The sequence below is a fragment of the Apaloderma vittatum genome, unplaced genomic scaffold (genome assembly GCF_000703405.1).
Source record: "Apaloderma vittatum isolate BGI_N311 unplaced genomic scaffold, ASM70340v1 scaffold10926, whole genome shotgun sequence".
Taxonomy (NCBI): Eukaryota; Metazoa; Chordata; class Aves; order Trogoniformes; family Trogonidae; genus Apaloderma; species Apaloderma vittatum.
Genome location: NW_009723363.1, coordinates 9,253 through 23,783, shown reverse-complemented (window position 1 = coordinate 23,783; position 14,531 = coordinate 9,253). Strand labels below are relative to the sequence as shown.

The following is a 14,531-nucleotide window of genomic DNA, read 5'->3' as shown; positions in this document are numbered from 1 at the left end:
TTCAGTGGCAGAATACCAGTCTGCAACCCTGAGCGATCCCGCCGGCTCTGATGTGAGGAGGGTGGGCGCTTTAGAAAGGTCCTTCCCAGCTCGATTCATTCCGGGGCAGGAAAACAGGGTTTCTGTAAAAAGAAACCGCTGGGGTTTGGGCAAACTTTCTGCCTCCTTTGCCTTTCTCCCCTGCCAGTCCAGAATATTTTAAGCAAAAGTAGGTTATCCATTTCTGCTAAATCACTGACCCTTCCTCAAAGACGGCTTTTACCTCCCTGTCCCCTTCGACAGAGGAAACCGCAGGGGCTCTAGGGCCACAGCCACTGAGGATGCTTTCCAAGGTGCAACAGCTTTTCTCCTGCCCTGAGTTGCAGGCAACCATTTTTCCACTTCAAAGCTGCAAAAATGCCAAGGAGCTGGTCTTCTGTGCAGGGTAATCAAGTGAGAAAGATTGCGCAGACAACAGGGTTGTTTCCCTGGAAATTCTCTGTGAAACTATTGGCCAGAAGTTGCAAACTGCTGAGGAAGTGCAAACCTCCCTTGATAATTGTTTGGAAGTTCAAATTAGATTTAACGAGGCAACATTTTCCGTGTTACGTTCTGGGTTTTTCATTTATTACGTGTTGTTCTGTGAAAAGCTCCGTTTTGGTGAAAAGAGACTTGGAAAATCATCCCCTTCCCTCGTCGCATCTCATAATAAATTTGGGCAAAAGATATGACAAAGTCGGTGAGATTCAAGTGATCAAGATTTAACTAGGCTTAAAGTGTTCATTTTTTTCTCCTCTTATAGCTGCTGAGACTGTTTTGTGGGTGTGTTTTCCGGGTTGGGGACCCCCACAGACCGACTTCAGCCCGACACTGTAGCACTGGGAATCGTTTGCAGCTCCAGCTTGCCAGGTAACCATAGCGGGAACGGCGCTTGGAGGTTTGGCTTTCCAGGGAAATAGCCCAAACCAGTTACAGCAAAACAGCCCAGAACAAGATTTAATAACTCTGTTAGTCTGGAGCAGATAGTCAACATGAGGTCATGTCCAGGTCAGTCGTGAGCCAGCTCTAAAAACCCTGTCTCTGTTGAACTGTTTGCTGTTAACGATCAGGGCTACTGGTCAGAGAATTATTTCGCAACCAAATATTGCTTTGTGCACTGAAGAATGACTTCAGCTGCACAGGTAAACTGTTTTGTGATACTTATTGTAATCCCCACCCACTTGCAGGGATTTGGGAACCACTCTTTCTTTGTGGCTGAGTTGCTCCGAGTTGGATCTTACCTAAAAATACGATTAATACTGTTTTCAGAAAATGAGAATAAAATCAACTCTTCCATGCAGGGACAGAATGAAATTGTGTTTGGTCATGAGTCATATTAGCTCTGGCATCCTCTGACTTTTAGAAGACTTCCCCGGGTAGTTACATGCAGAGATGCTATTAAATAAGAAAAATAAAAGGACAAAGCATGTAATCAGTTTTTGTCAAAAAGATCTGACCCAGGAAGGGGGGAGGCTCTGGAATTGCTCAAACGAAACTGTCAGTGGGACTTCAAAGCTGTCCACGGGAATTACACAGTTCACTGTCTCAGGTAGCTTGGTTTCCTTTAGCTTTGCAATGTTCTCCAGATGTTTGCAGTCTCCTTGGACCCCCTAGCCCCTCCAGATCAAGCACAGGAGCAAGTCCTGCCTCCCCAGATTGTACATCACAGCTTCTGGGGAAAAGTCTCTTTCAGAAGAGTGGGTGGAAGGGGGAGGAGGTTGGTCTTTGTTCCACTTGGCAGTGGTGGCCCCTGCCTGGTAACGATCTTGCTACTGTGAAATCGATATTCTTGGTGGTTCCTTGTCGTTCCGGAGGAAGACTTGCATCTCCTGGTGGACTTCCTCTAAGGGCACTCCACAAAGCGAAAGCCCTGCTGCATCTGCTAGAGGGAAAGGCCTGGCTCCATCTGAGAAGCAGCTGTTCAACAGGTTTCTGGACTTAGGATGCTCCTCAAGCTGCAGCAGGACGTCGGCTCGTGGTTTCCCTGGGTTGCCACAATCCCTTCCAGGCTGGTGGAGCCCTGCCCCAGGCACCTCCTCTCCTCCACTGAGGGCATTTGGGTGTTTCTCTGCTGTTTCCTTGCAGCCTCACATTTCCTTGTCCCTCTGGTGAGTTTTGAGGTGGACCTTCCTTAGCTGGTTATTCCAGAGCTGAGCTGGGGTTGGCCACTCCAGGCAGGGCAGCACAGGGTCTCCGCTGTGACTGTATCTCTCCTGCAGGCTCCTGGAGGTGCAGGATGACTCTCTTTGATGGCATCTACCCCTTCTACCTGCAGAAGAGGAAGGCTGCAGTGTTCGACGTCAGCACCATCATAGTGATCGTGGTCTTCCTCACATTCGCTTGCAGCTTCCTGCTCATCATCCCGGGCATCCGCGGACGGGTGGTGCGTGACCTCCCTCTCCCCGAGGATGAGCATCTTCTCCTCGTGTTTGGGGTGCTGAGGCACTCTCAAGTGCTTTGGGGTGAGGTGGGAGGACAGCTGGGTTTGTTCCTCCCTGCCTGATGTCCCACCTCTCTTCTTGTAGAGGCTGTACTGGACTCTCAGGGTTCTTCTCAGCCTCTTTGTGGGAGTGGTGATTGTTGGTAAGTTCTGTGCAGCCTTCAGGGAGGTGGGTCTGTGGGCAAGATTAAACCCCAGGGCAGGGTCTGCGTCTGGGAAATAATGCCATGGCCTGACTGCAGAGTCAACCCCATCTGTGCTCTGCAAAGCAGCCACAGAGCTTCCAAAAAGAGCTTCTCCATCCCTGGGGCAGGGGTTGAGGGCAGCTGGAGGTGCTGGTCCTATGAATCAAGAGGGAGCTTGGCAGGGCAGAGGTTGAGGTTTTAAAGACTTCCCAAGGAGCAAAGCAGGAGGAGATGGAGAGGATTTGATTTTGTAGAAACCAGGAAATCTCCTGGTGGAAATCAGTGGGATTTCCAATGTGGGCAGCACGTGTAAGCAAAAGATGCACTGAGGGCATAGAAGGTGCCAGATGGCAAGAGCAACCAGCGCTGACCCTGAATCAAAGGAGCTCTCTCGCTATGAAGGACAGGGTGGGTTACAAAGCTGCTTGGAGAGGGATGATGAAGCGCAACCTAAATGAGTCAGCCTCTGATTCGACCAGAAGTAGATAGTGACCAGCCACAGGATGCTGACCCAGCTGATACGTGGGCCAGTCAGGCATGTGGTGGTCCCCCTTCATGTGGTGTCGGGAGACACCACCAGAGCTGCCCTGGACCATGGTGCCAGGCTGGAAATGGCACCATGGCAGAGGGGTGGATGTTGAAGTTGTGGCTTGCTCCACAACCTCAACCAGCTCAGCCCTGGAGAGCCCTCCAGCACTGCTCTCATTAGAGCTGGGCGCTGCTTGGGCACCCATGAGGAATTAATTGTTTTAAAGCCAGCATCAGAGTTTCTGTCTGGTGGTGACTGGGCACACTCAACCTTGCAGCTAGAAAACATTCCTGCAGAGCTGCTACTGGATCAGTGCCCTCACAAGTTGATTCGGCAGCTGAACTTATTTTTTTCAGGCAAGTTTTCCTGTTCAGCCTGAGGTTAAATCATCACTTTCACCCTCAGCTTGTTTCAGTGCCAGAAAACTAAACCCACTGCCAAGTGTTTGGGGAAAAGGATGCTTCATTCAAAAAAACGCCAGATACCACAGATGCTTCGAATTTTTCTTTTTTTAACTCCCAGCTGAAATGACTGTCAGAGCTGTGATGGCATTTGCCACCCCTCTCGGGTGGTCCTCGCTAGAGTGCGATCTAGGGAGCTTAAGATCTGGAATGAAACTCACCCTGGTTCCCGAGACAGAGGAACATTTCTGAGCTCTGTCCCCAGGGGGCTGCAGTGGTGGGGAGCCAGCAGGGAAGTCCTGGAGAGGATGTCCAAGGAGGAGTCGGGTCACAGGGTTTGTTCCTGGGAATCTGAGCCTCCCCCACTCCTGGATTGAGGGAGTGGATGCTCAGCAAAGAGATGACATGAGCTTTTCTGCCAGGGTGTGGGAGCTGGTTGAGGCATGTCTTGGTGGCTGAGTCAGCTCTCCTGCCTTCTTTACACTCCCTTGCAGAGTTCCTGTTTGTCCATGATCCCCCCTCACCTCCTTGAGCACAGCAAAGGCTGAGACTAGCCCTTCTTTAACCCCATCTTTGCTTCTCTTGGCAGTTGTCCAGTTCACAGGGGACTGGGAGACTGGCTGGGTGCAGGCAAACACCTCCTACAAGTCCTTCAGCCATGCCCTGGTGAATGTGGACATCGGGCTGCACGTTGGCCTGGCAGGGGTGAATGTCACACTCATGGGTGAGTTTAATGTCCCTGTCTGCACCTCCAGAGCGGCCACAGCCCTAGGAAGTCTCCAGGTGCAGAGTGGCCTTGGTCTGCCAGGAGTCTTACGACCTCAGTCTTCTCCCTCTGGCAGGAAACCCAGTGAATCAGGTCAATGAGACCATCAACTACAACGAGCACTTTGCTTGGAGCCTCGATGCAAACTATGACCACAGCTACAGCGAAGGGCTGGAGAAGGGGCTGCCCAACCCCATCCTCTATGTGGCGGAGAAGTTCACCTCTCAAAGCCCTTGTGGTGTGCACAGGCAGTACCGCATCTCTGGCCGCTACGCATCGGCCACTCTCTGGTGAGTGTTCTCTCCCGGTTCAAGCAGGGCAGATGCAAGAATGTGGGAAAGGGATCCTCCAGTTGTCCCTAGGTCTCTGAGATGAATGGCAGTTGCATGCTGCCAGGAGGAAAGCACCTGGAGGGGGCTCTACAAGGCCTGCAGTCAAACCAGTGGCCCTACAGGCACCTTAGGGTGAGCAGATAGAAAATCCTAGTTCTCTCTACTGGTCAACTCCACCAAGGCTGGAGACAGGAGAGCAGAATGTGGTGCAAATCCTGGCCGTGATGTGGTGATGATGGCAAGAGTCCATCCTCATGGAGGGAATGAGCTGCTGTCCTTCAGCAACCCGTGTGCAGAACTCTCCCATCCCCATCTATGAGGTTATTTGATGTCAGGGAGTGGGGCCCGATGAAGAAGAGCTGATGATGATCCATGGCACTTGCATAACTCATCCTCAGTCCTTCCGTCGTCTCCAGGGTGGCCTTTTGCACTTGGCTCATCTCCAACATGCTCTTCTCCATGCCCGTCCTAGTCTATGGAGGCTACATGCTCCTGGTCACGGGGGCCTTCGTGATCTTCTCGTTGCTCTCGTTCTCCACTGTGAGGAACTCCCCAATGTGCCTGATCCAGTTTGGCACCGCAACCCTGCACACAGACTACGGGGGATCTTTCTGGCTCACGCTAGTGGTTGGTAAGGACCAAGCTACACAGAGGCACAAATTTTGGTTAGAGGTGTGGAAGAGGGCTAGAAGGAGGAACACCATCTTCATCTCAAGGGTGGCAGAGGGATTTATAGACCTTGAGGTGCAGTAACGCAAGTAGTTGGGGAACACTTGCCTGGGCTGAAGCCACCTCATGCAGCAGAAGGTCATCTTCCATAAAAGAAGGCATTGTCCCCTGGAAGTGGGCCATCAGAAGGAGGGTGGGGTGGGAAAAGTGCTGATGTTTACAGGAACGTTGTCTTCCAGGCCTGCTCTGTTTCGTGGCTGGGAGCACTGTTGTTGCACTGCACTACTTCAATTTGGACCTACTGAAAACTGTCTTTGATCTCCGTGAGGACACAGTGGAGGAGTACCAGGAAATGACTGAGGTGTACACCAACCCTCATTTTGTGAGCAAACGACCACCTCCTTCTTAGCCTTCCAAACTCAACGCCAACAGCATCTAGAAGAGAGTTTTTTCCACCCCTTCCCTGCAAGTGGACCTGAAAGGGCAGATCACAAACCCTTCTTGACATCCCCAGAGACCCATTTCCTCATCCATTTGCCTTTGCACCAGTCCATGTTGGGACAGTCCCCTTTCAAACTTGGGCTTTGTTAGATGAGACTTGTAGCCTAGCACGGGCCAAAAAGATGCCACAAGTAGGGAAGGAGGGAGAAGAATCAAGTTCCCTGCATTGAGCTGGAGCCACCTTTGGGCTGGCTGGGCTCACCATGAAATGCAAGCCCTAGTCAGGGTGGGCAATGAAGAGCAACCAGTTGTGTTATTACAAACAGAAGATGGGCTCTGGCACTAAACCCACCTGGTGAAGGCTCCACAAGGAGATTGCTGCAGGACACCTGGGCAGCTTTGATCCAGAGTTGTAAAAGGCCACAATTTCAATATTTTGGCTCTTCTTTCTGAGTAAACACCTTCGCTGTTAAGTTACTGGTGTGGTTGAATCCCAGCCAGCAAATGAGCACCACGTGGCCTCTTGACCCGTGCAGCAGGATGGGGGAGAGAATTGGAAGGGAAAAAACCAGTAAAACTCATGGGTTGCAATGAAGACAGTTTAATAGGAAAGAAAAGGAAGGAAATAATAATGATATTAGTGATGATGATTGTAATAAAAATGACAATAGTAATCAAAGAAATAATTAGAATATACAAAATAAGTGATGCACAGTGGAGTTGCTCACCACCTGTTGACAGATACTCAGCCAGTTCCTGAGCAGCAGCCTCTATCCAGCCTTCCCCCCAGTTTATGTACTGGTCATGATGTCATAGGGTATGGAATATCCCAATTTGGATCAGCCATGCTGGCTGTGTCCCCTTTCAGCTTCTTGTACCCCTCCAGCTTTCTCACTGGCAGGGCATGAGAAACAAACACTAATTCAAGGATTTTTTTTGTAAAACACTACTTAGCAACAACTAAAACCATCTCTGTGTTAACATTATTCTTATCTTAAATCCAAAACACAACAGTGTAACAGCTATGAGGAAGAAAATTAAGTGTCTCACCTGAGACCAGGACAGCTATTTCTTTCAACATAATAGCGTGAAAGATAATATTTTTTCAAATAATAAGAAATAATAAATTTTTTTTCAGTAAAACTTAATTAAAAACCTGCTTCTTTGAAACACTTTGGGTGATTTTGGGCTCTTAAGCAGGAATTTAAGGGTTGCTGCAAGTCCCCAGCAGCAGCATTCCATGGGGGAAGCTGTCCTGGTAGAGATGTCCCCAAAGAAGCATGAGGCTCAATGGCACGTGTCAAGCTGAGCCATTGAGAAACCCAGCATGATGCAGGACAACCTCAAAGGCAGCTTCAGAAGGATTTTATCCAGCCGAGCAGCAGGACAAAAGCTATAAAATTAAGCCAACAGAACACCCTCAGGAAAGGAGGCTCCTTTCTCAAGTCTTTCTTGCATCCAGATGCATCAGGTCCAGAGGCATCGTGGGAAGATGCTACATCTAACCAACAAGTTATTGGGGCTGGTGTGGGACAGATGCCATGACCTGAAGGAACACAAGTCCTACCTCCTCCATCCAGCATAACTCCCTCACTGTGCCATTTCCAGCCTGACAGACCTCAGAAAACATCAAACCAGAGCTGTGGGATATTAGGGTGGGTCTGAAACCCAGGAGGCCTCCAAGGTCTGGTGCCTCCAGCATCCTACTAAAGCATGGGCCTCCTCACCAACCTGCTCTTCACTCCAGACCAAGCGGAGGTGATGGAGAGAGGGGACCTTGCTGAGCTCTCCCTCTTTCCGACCGCTGATGGGAAAAGCATCCCTGGGCAGAGGGAACTTCTCAGGGGTCTTCAGGGTGGGGGTTGCTGATGTGGGGGTTTTATTTCTCCTTGGGTTCATATTTATGCATCTGCAGGTTTTTTGGAGTTCTCTTCAGTTTGTTCTGGTTTTGTCTCTGTTTCTCAGGGATGTCTCTTAGGGTTTGATGGAATGGACTAACAGGGAGGGAGGTGGTAGCCCTATACCTGTAACTGAACAGACAGGGATGGGACATGGATTCACCTCACCTCAGAAGCTCTTCTACCTGCTGGTGAGAAAAACACCACCAAAAAAAAAAAAATAGAGGATAAATTGTTGTATTTGAGACACCTTTCCAGACTTGGGTATTCTTGCCACCTGGCTCTTGTCGTGTCTTTTCACACCTGGGCTCCTGGCGGGTCTGGAGCATGGTTTCAAGAAGGGTGTCCTTGGGCCTTACAGCGGGGTGGCTGTCACCTCGGAAAGCTCTCCGAGGGGAATCATTGGCACATCCTGCACAGAAGAGCTGGGTTCAGCTAGCAGGTAGGACTTGTCCCACTTCTCCTTTTCGTCTTGCTTTCCCTCGTCCATGTTAAAGACAAGCTTCAGCTTCTCTGGCTTCACGGAGTTCAGGATGATGATGCTCAAACCCAGCAGAGAGCACAGCAGCCCTGCAAGGCACAGCGTATGGAGAGACATTAGAACCTCCTGCCCTCTGTGTCCCAGCCCCATCCAGACCTGGTTGGAAGCCAACAGCTTGTGGCATCACCCAGCAAGTCAAGGGAAGGTGTTCTTTCCCTTGCCATGTCTGGATTCTGCCATCAGTCTCGGTTGCCCAGTACAAAAGAGAAGTCGATGAACTGGAGAAGGTGGCCAAGAGAGCTGGGGATAGAGCCCACCATGCATGGGGAAACACTGGAGGAGCTGGGCATTTTTAGCCTGAGAAAGAGGAATCTACAGGGGAATAACTGCCAACTTCTGCTACTGAAGAAGAGCCAGTCTCTTCTCAGAAGTGCACAGCTGTACCCTGGGAAATTTCGGTTTGATAAAAGGCAATAATTGCTGTGCATGAGGGGGACAGCTGTGGTGCAAGTCCTGAAAGGCGGAGAGGATCTCCGGCCAGGGGCACATCCACCACCAGACTGGACAAGTCTGATGTGGCTTTGAGGTTAGCCCTGCTCTGGACACGGCCTGGGAGAGACAACTCTCAGTGTCTTTCCAGGCCAGGTCTTTCCCCAGACTCTGCAATTCATGACTTTCATGGCACTCCTTTGAGCACACCTCCATGCAAGTAACTCTGGCCATTCAGATCTGGCTGCTCAGCTCTGTTCCCCCCAAGTCTCGATGACATTCTCCTAAATTCTTCTATGTCATTAGCAAGAAAAGTAGATAATTTTCTGTGACCAGCCATGGAGACAGAAGGGATGAGGCGCTGAAGGGACGGAGAACCAAAGTCCCAGGAACAAGCTGGGCACTCACCTGTCACTAACGTCAGCCAAAAGGATCCGCCATAGTCAGTTTTCAGGGAAGCTGGGCCAAACTGGATGGGACACTTCTGAGTGTTTCTTGCGGTGAAAAAGAAGAGCAGCGAGAAGAGCATCAGCGCAGCAGTCAGCAGGAGCATGTAGCCACCATAGAGCAGGATAGGCATGGAGAACAGCAGGATGGAAATGAGCCACGTGCAGAAGGCCATCCTGCAAGAGGACCACAAAACCGATCAGAAAGCCTCATGCCTGGAACCTGTTCTTGAGATCTCCTTCCCACATCCCAGTAGCAAGATACAGCCCTGGGCAACCTGCTCTGTCATGAGCAGGTGGGGAGGACATGCTGATCTAAGAAGGTTCCTTCCAGCCCAAATGATTCTGTAATTGAATGAATCATGTTGCTGTGGGACAGGTCCCATAGTGATGAAGGGGGATCTCTGTGCCTGGGGACATGAGGTACACAAAGCTCTGAGCACCTTGACGTGGCTTTGGTGTCAGCCCTGCTCTGGGTGGAGGACTGGAGTCAAAACCTCTGGAGGTCCCTCCAAATCAACTCTTTCTCCAGCTCTGGTGGTCTTCCCCCAGGCAGTTCCCTCTGGTTTGAAAGGAGAACGGCAACAAGAGAGGCCTTTGTTTGGAGAACTGCGCAAGGAGCCGTGCCCACATCTGATTCAGCACCTGGAGTGAGCCCAGGTGCCAGCCCTGCCCTATGTGTGGTGTTTGGGTTCAGCTCACTGGGGAGGCAAGCCCAACAAAGTGTTCCTATTCCAAGAATAATAACAAAAATAAAAGTTTGCATCCACATCCCTGCCTTGAAATACTCCTTCTCAATAGCAGAAAGGTTTGGGGAGGGCTAGTTGTTTTTCCTGAGAATAAAAAATAAGAGATGTGGGCAGGGATCTACGCTCATAGAGGGAATTTTCTCTGCAGTGCCTTTCCCATGACCTCAGACACGTGGGGATGCTCTGAGGCTCCTGCATCCCAACACACACAGGGGCTCTCAGATTTACCCAACGAGAGCTTCTGAACACGTCTTGACAGTCCCTCCTGCTCTCCATCATCAGGTCTTGTGCCCTCTTGGGCACCTGTAAGAGGTACCTGCTCATGGCTGCTCTTATCAGGGCTCCACATCTTGCTTGGGAGAAAACCTCACATCATAAGCCTCACACGTTGCACCTGCTTTCCTTTAAATAAAAAAGACTTTTCTCCAACTGCAACCATACACATCAGGGCAGAGGACACAGAAGAAGACTCTGGGGAGATGAGACAAACCAAGCCACTTGAGAATCCCGGCTTCTGCAAAAGGATGGGTGTCAGAGACCAATCAAGGCTTTGGCAATGCCAAAGGGTGGCTCCACGAAGCTTCCTCTGCTCTACCCTTGTTCTTTCCACCTCCTCACTGAGCAGAGAGAGGACCAACCTCTTGCTCTAACTTACCACAGCATGAGGGATGCGTAGTGGCCAGAGATGCGGTACTGCCTGTGCACGCCACAGGGGCTTTGAGAGGTGAACTTCTCCACCACGTAGAGGATGGGGTTGGGCAGCCCCTTCTCCAGCCCTTTGCTGTAGCTGTGGTCATAGTTTGCATTGAAGCTCCAGGCAAAGTGCTCGTTGTAGTTGATGGTCTCGTTGACCTGATTCACTGGGTTTCCTGCCAGATAATGAAGAATAACAGCTTTTCTCAGCCTTGGAGGCAGCTCCAAGTCTTCCTGGCATGGGGTCTTGAGGGCCCACAGCCCCAGTACGCAGGTGCATGGCTGCCAAACTTGCACCTGACCTTCTCTTGTCACCATATGCACTCACCCACTAGTGTGACGTTCATCCCTGCCAGGCCAATGTGCAGCCCAATGTTTGCATCCACCACGACGTGGCTGAAGGACTTGTAGGAGGTGTTTGCTATCACCCAGCCAGTCTCCCAATCCCTGGTGAACTGTACAGCTGTGAAGATTTCAAGGGTCAGTCATGGCCTGGGGCAAGACAGCTACTGCTGGAAACACCTGCCGTGATGATCACCATGGCCTGAGCATCATCTGCACCAGCTCAAAGGCAAGGCCTGGGTTTTGAGCCTCAAGGAGCAGAAGCCTTGTACATCCTTCCCCAGTATCAACCCTGACCTGTGACCCTGAGAGCCCCATGTGGGATGGTTTCTCCCCATGCCTGGAACATTGCCTACCCCTCGAGGAAACAGGGCTGATGTGTGGGGCACTGTATAGACACTGGTCCTCATCTAAGCACCTGCCAACTTGTCTGGATCCCCTGGTAGCTGGCGGTGGGCTTTCGGTAACTGTCCTGGAGGTGGCCTCCATGTATGACTGCCAGACTTTGAAGACAATCATAGAATCATAGAGTGGCCTAGGCTGGAAAGGGCCCTTAGAGATCATCTAGTCCAACCTCCCTGTCACGGGCAGAGACGCCTCCCAACTAGATCAGGCTACTCAAGGCTCTGTCTAACTTGGCTTTGAACACCTCCAGGGAGGGGGCAGCCACAACATCTCTGGGCAATTTATTCCGAAGCCTGGCCACCTTTGGACTGAAGAATTTCTTCCTAGGGTCTAATCTAACCCTATTCTCCTGTTCTCCTTCAACTTAAACCCATTTCCCCTTGTCCTATCAGTGGATACTTTTGTAAAAAGACGAGACAGATGGGCATTTGCACCTCGCACCACTTGCTGCAGCCAGGTCCCAGACACAGATGGGGGCTGGTCTTCTTCATAAACCCACCCCATGTCTGCTCTGTTCACCCTCCCTCCACCCCCTGTGTCTTGGGCAGCCTTGAGCTCCCCAGTACTCACTGAGGACCACCGCTCCCACGAAGAGGCCCATCACCACCCGCAGGAACCAGAAGAGTCGCTGCAAGTGGTGAACAGAGAGAGGGAGGGGACAGGTGTCAGTGGGGTTTTTCCATTGGGACCTCAGCACCAAGCGTACCATTTAGAAATCCCACCCCACAGGCACAGAGTGGGGACACATGGCTGGGGTATCCCTACCATGGGGCAGGGTCACACGGGGGTCACCTGGCCATTGCTTTGTGAACGGGGCTGGGGCTGCACATCTCCTCCTTTTGTTGGAGTTTCGGGGAAGGTGGAGTGAGATTTTTGAGCCTCGCCCTGTTTTTTCCAGTCCTGTGAAAACACTCAGGCTTGCTCACAGTGAAATCCAGTCAAGCTCAGATCTGGGCACCTTGTAAATTTGTGGTGATGTAGGCTGGCATCTCCAGCATGGGGTACATGCTGGAGCTCACCCCCACGGCTTGCTGGAGATACCACAACTCCGTCCATGAAACTGTGAGTGTGTTTATTCCCCAAGTCTGCTTTCAAGGCTGGGAAGGAGGAAGCATGTGGGATGCAGAGGGCTGAGCAACCCCCCGCCGAGCCCCTCCACTTACCCCCTTGCCCCGAATCCCTGGCAGGATGATGATGGAAGTGGCCAATATAGAGAGGAAGATGGAGATGATGGTGACCCGGGTGGTGTCAAAGGGGAAGTACACATTGGTGCCAGGGTAGAAGGGGAAGGAGCCATTCCACAGAGTCATCCTGCTGCCTGGGACAGCTGGAAATCAGCACCCAGAGAGACACGGGGGAAAAAAAAAATAAAATAAAAAAATCACATCCACACTTCCACCCCATCCCACTCCATAGAGTTGTCTGCAAGCTGCTTGTCCTAGGCACAGCTGTATGTGGATCCCCAGTCCCACACCTGCACATACACTCAGGTATCTCCCATGGGACCTTTCTGTCTACATCCCTCAGCAAATTGGGTTTTGAGTCACTGTGGGCATCTACTGTAATGCTCAGGTTGTCCTCAAGAGGTGCACAAACCGCAGGGTCTCTCACAACCCTCATTTAGCCTGAACAGGGTTCCCTGGTCTCTTGCCTGTCCTCCCACCCGCCCTGGTTCAACTCCTTATCCAACAGCGTGGCTCCCGCTCGCAGGTGTTGTGCTTCGGTGACTCACCCCACAAAGGTGGGCTGCTCCTTGCTGAGCCCCGGGCGGAGCTACCTCCTCGCCCTCCAAGGAAACAGGAGTAACCCAGAGGGCTCCCAGGAGTGGGGAACATCCCAGAAACATCTGTGCCCCATTCCTTCCCCGTGTCGTACCTACCTCCGCTGCAGCCGATCCTGAGGGTTGGAGCCGTGACGCGTTCTGGGATGCTGTCTGCCCAGGTTGTGGGCCAGAAGCCAGCCTGGTGATTTTTTTTTTTTTTTCCAGTACCCGCCTCCAGGGACGGGCTCGATCATCCACAGCCTTATCCATGGCTAGTTGGTCTTCTCCTGCCAAGCCCCAGGGCTGGCACAGTGAGCATTGCAGAAGTAAGTGGTGAAAAATCCAGCCATTCCTTATGGTGTGATGACTCCAGGACTATCAAGCTCCTCAGGAGTCCCCTGGGAAGAGTAGCAGTGGGCTTCAAAATCCCCACCTGCTTTGCTCAGTGAAGCATCCCAGCTGAGGTCATCTAGCGTGGGTTACAGCTGCACAGTCTCTTCCTTGATCCCATTCCCAACTCCATCCTGTTTCTGACTCCATCCCCTGGTGGAAGTTCCCTGGGAAGGTCCTGACTGACCTGTTTGATACAGAGCCTGGCGAGGAGGCACAGAAGAGAGGAACAGATCTAAGAGGGCTTCCCAGCCTCTTCACACAGAAGATGTTACTAACCTGGCCATAACACGGAGATCATGGAAGTTCAAACTTTTGGGGTTTGCTCTTGTTCTTTGGCATTGGGCTTGGCTGAAGCAGGTTGCATTGATGCTGAGAGGTCCCAGCATGGTAGAAACACTCTTGGTTCACATTTTGGGGGCCTCCCTCCAAAGCTGGAATGATTGCTGCCATTCCCTGGGTGTATCTTTCTGCATTCCAGCAAATGGCCTGGCTGGATGCCCTGAAAAACCGCACTTCCCACCCCCTTGGCAAAAGGAGGTAAAAACAAGTTCTAATTCATGCCCAACAGGAAATAAAGACATTTCTGGGCAAAGACTTCATTCACCTCAAGTCCCAGACTGGTGCTGTGCAGTTTGATCACTGACTCCCTCACCAGGGATCGTTTAAAAAAAGAACACAACAAAATGAAAGGTGACATGATAGGGAAATGTATGCAGAGCCAGGGATGTGGCATCAGCTCCAGCAGAGTCTCCGAAGCAGAGGGAAATGTGGACTTGACAGCAGGTGATGCAGATCCTCAGGGCAGATGGCATGGATGCACTTTGGACCTCTTGGAAAATTGGAAATACCTCTTCTGGTGCAGGAAAAGGAGAACTGAGGAGGTGCCTGGTAATTGGCAGGCTGAGATCCATCAAGGTGGGGAAGATGCCACTGTGTGAGGTGGGACGCAGGGTGAGAAATGGTCTGGCCAGAGTTTAGACCATTGTTGCACTCCGTGGAGTTCATGGGGCTGCTCTGGTTCCCTCATCTGTCCCCAGCAGCGATGGAAATGGGGTGTGATGGTGGGGGGGATGCTCCACAACTGGATTTACC

The 14,531-nt window shown here is 51.4% G+C and overlaps 2 protein-coding genes across 2 annotated transcripts; one reads left to right on the top strand and one right to left on the bottom strand.

The window, feature by feature from the left end:
- Positions 1-2,254: 2,254 nt before the first annotated feature.
- Positions 2,255-5,749, top strand: DUOXA2 (dual oxidase maturation factor 2). The gene is made up of 6 exons (XM_009872090.1): positions 2,255-2,401; positions 2,544-2,601; positions 4,163-4,297; positions 4,416-4,629; positions 5,088-5,302; positions 5,580-5,749. Exons 1-6 carry the CDS (start codon positions 2,255-2,257, stop codon positions 5,747-5,749), a joined length of 939 nt encoding a protein of 312 aa, XP_009870392.1.
- Positions 5,750-8,034: 2,285 nt separating this feature from the next.
- DUOXA1 (dual oxidase maturation factor 1) lies at positions 8,035-12,594 on the bottom strand. The gene is made up of 6 exons (XM_009872089.1): positions 12,448-12,594; positions 11,855-11,912; positions 10,866-11,000; positions 10,500-10,713; positions 9,058-9,272; positions 8,035-8,249 (listed from the first exon to the last, which is right to left on the bottom strand). Exons 1-6 carry the CDS (start codon positions 12,592-12,594, stop codon positions 8,035-8,037), a joined length of 984 nt encoding a protein of 327 aa, XP_009870391.1.
- Positions 12,595-14,531: the final 1,937 nt, after the last annotated feature.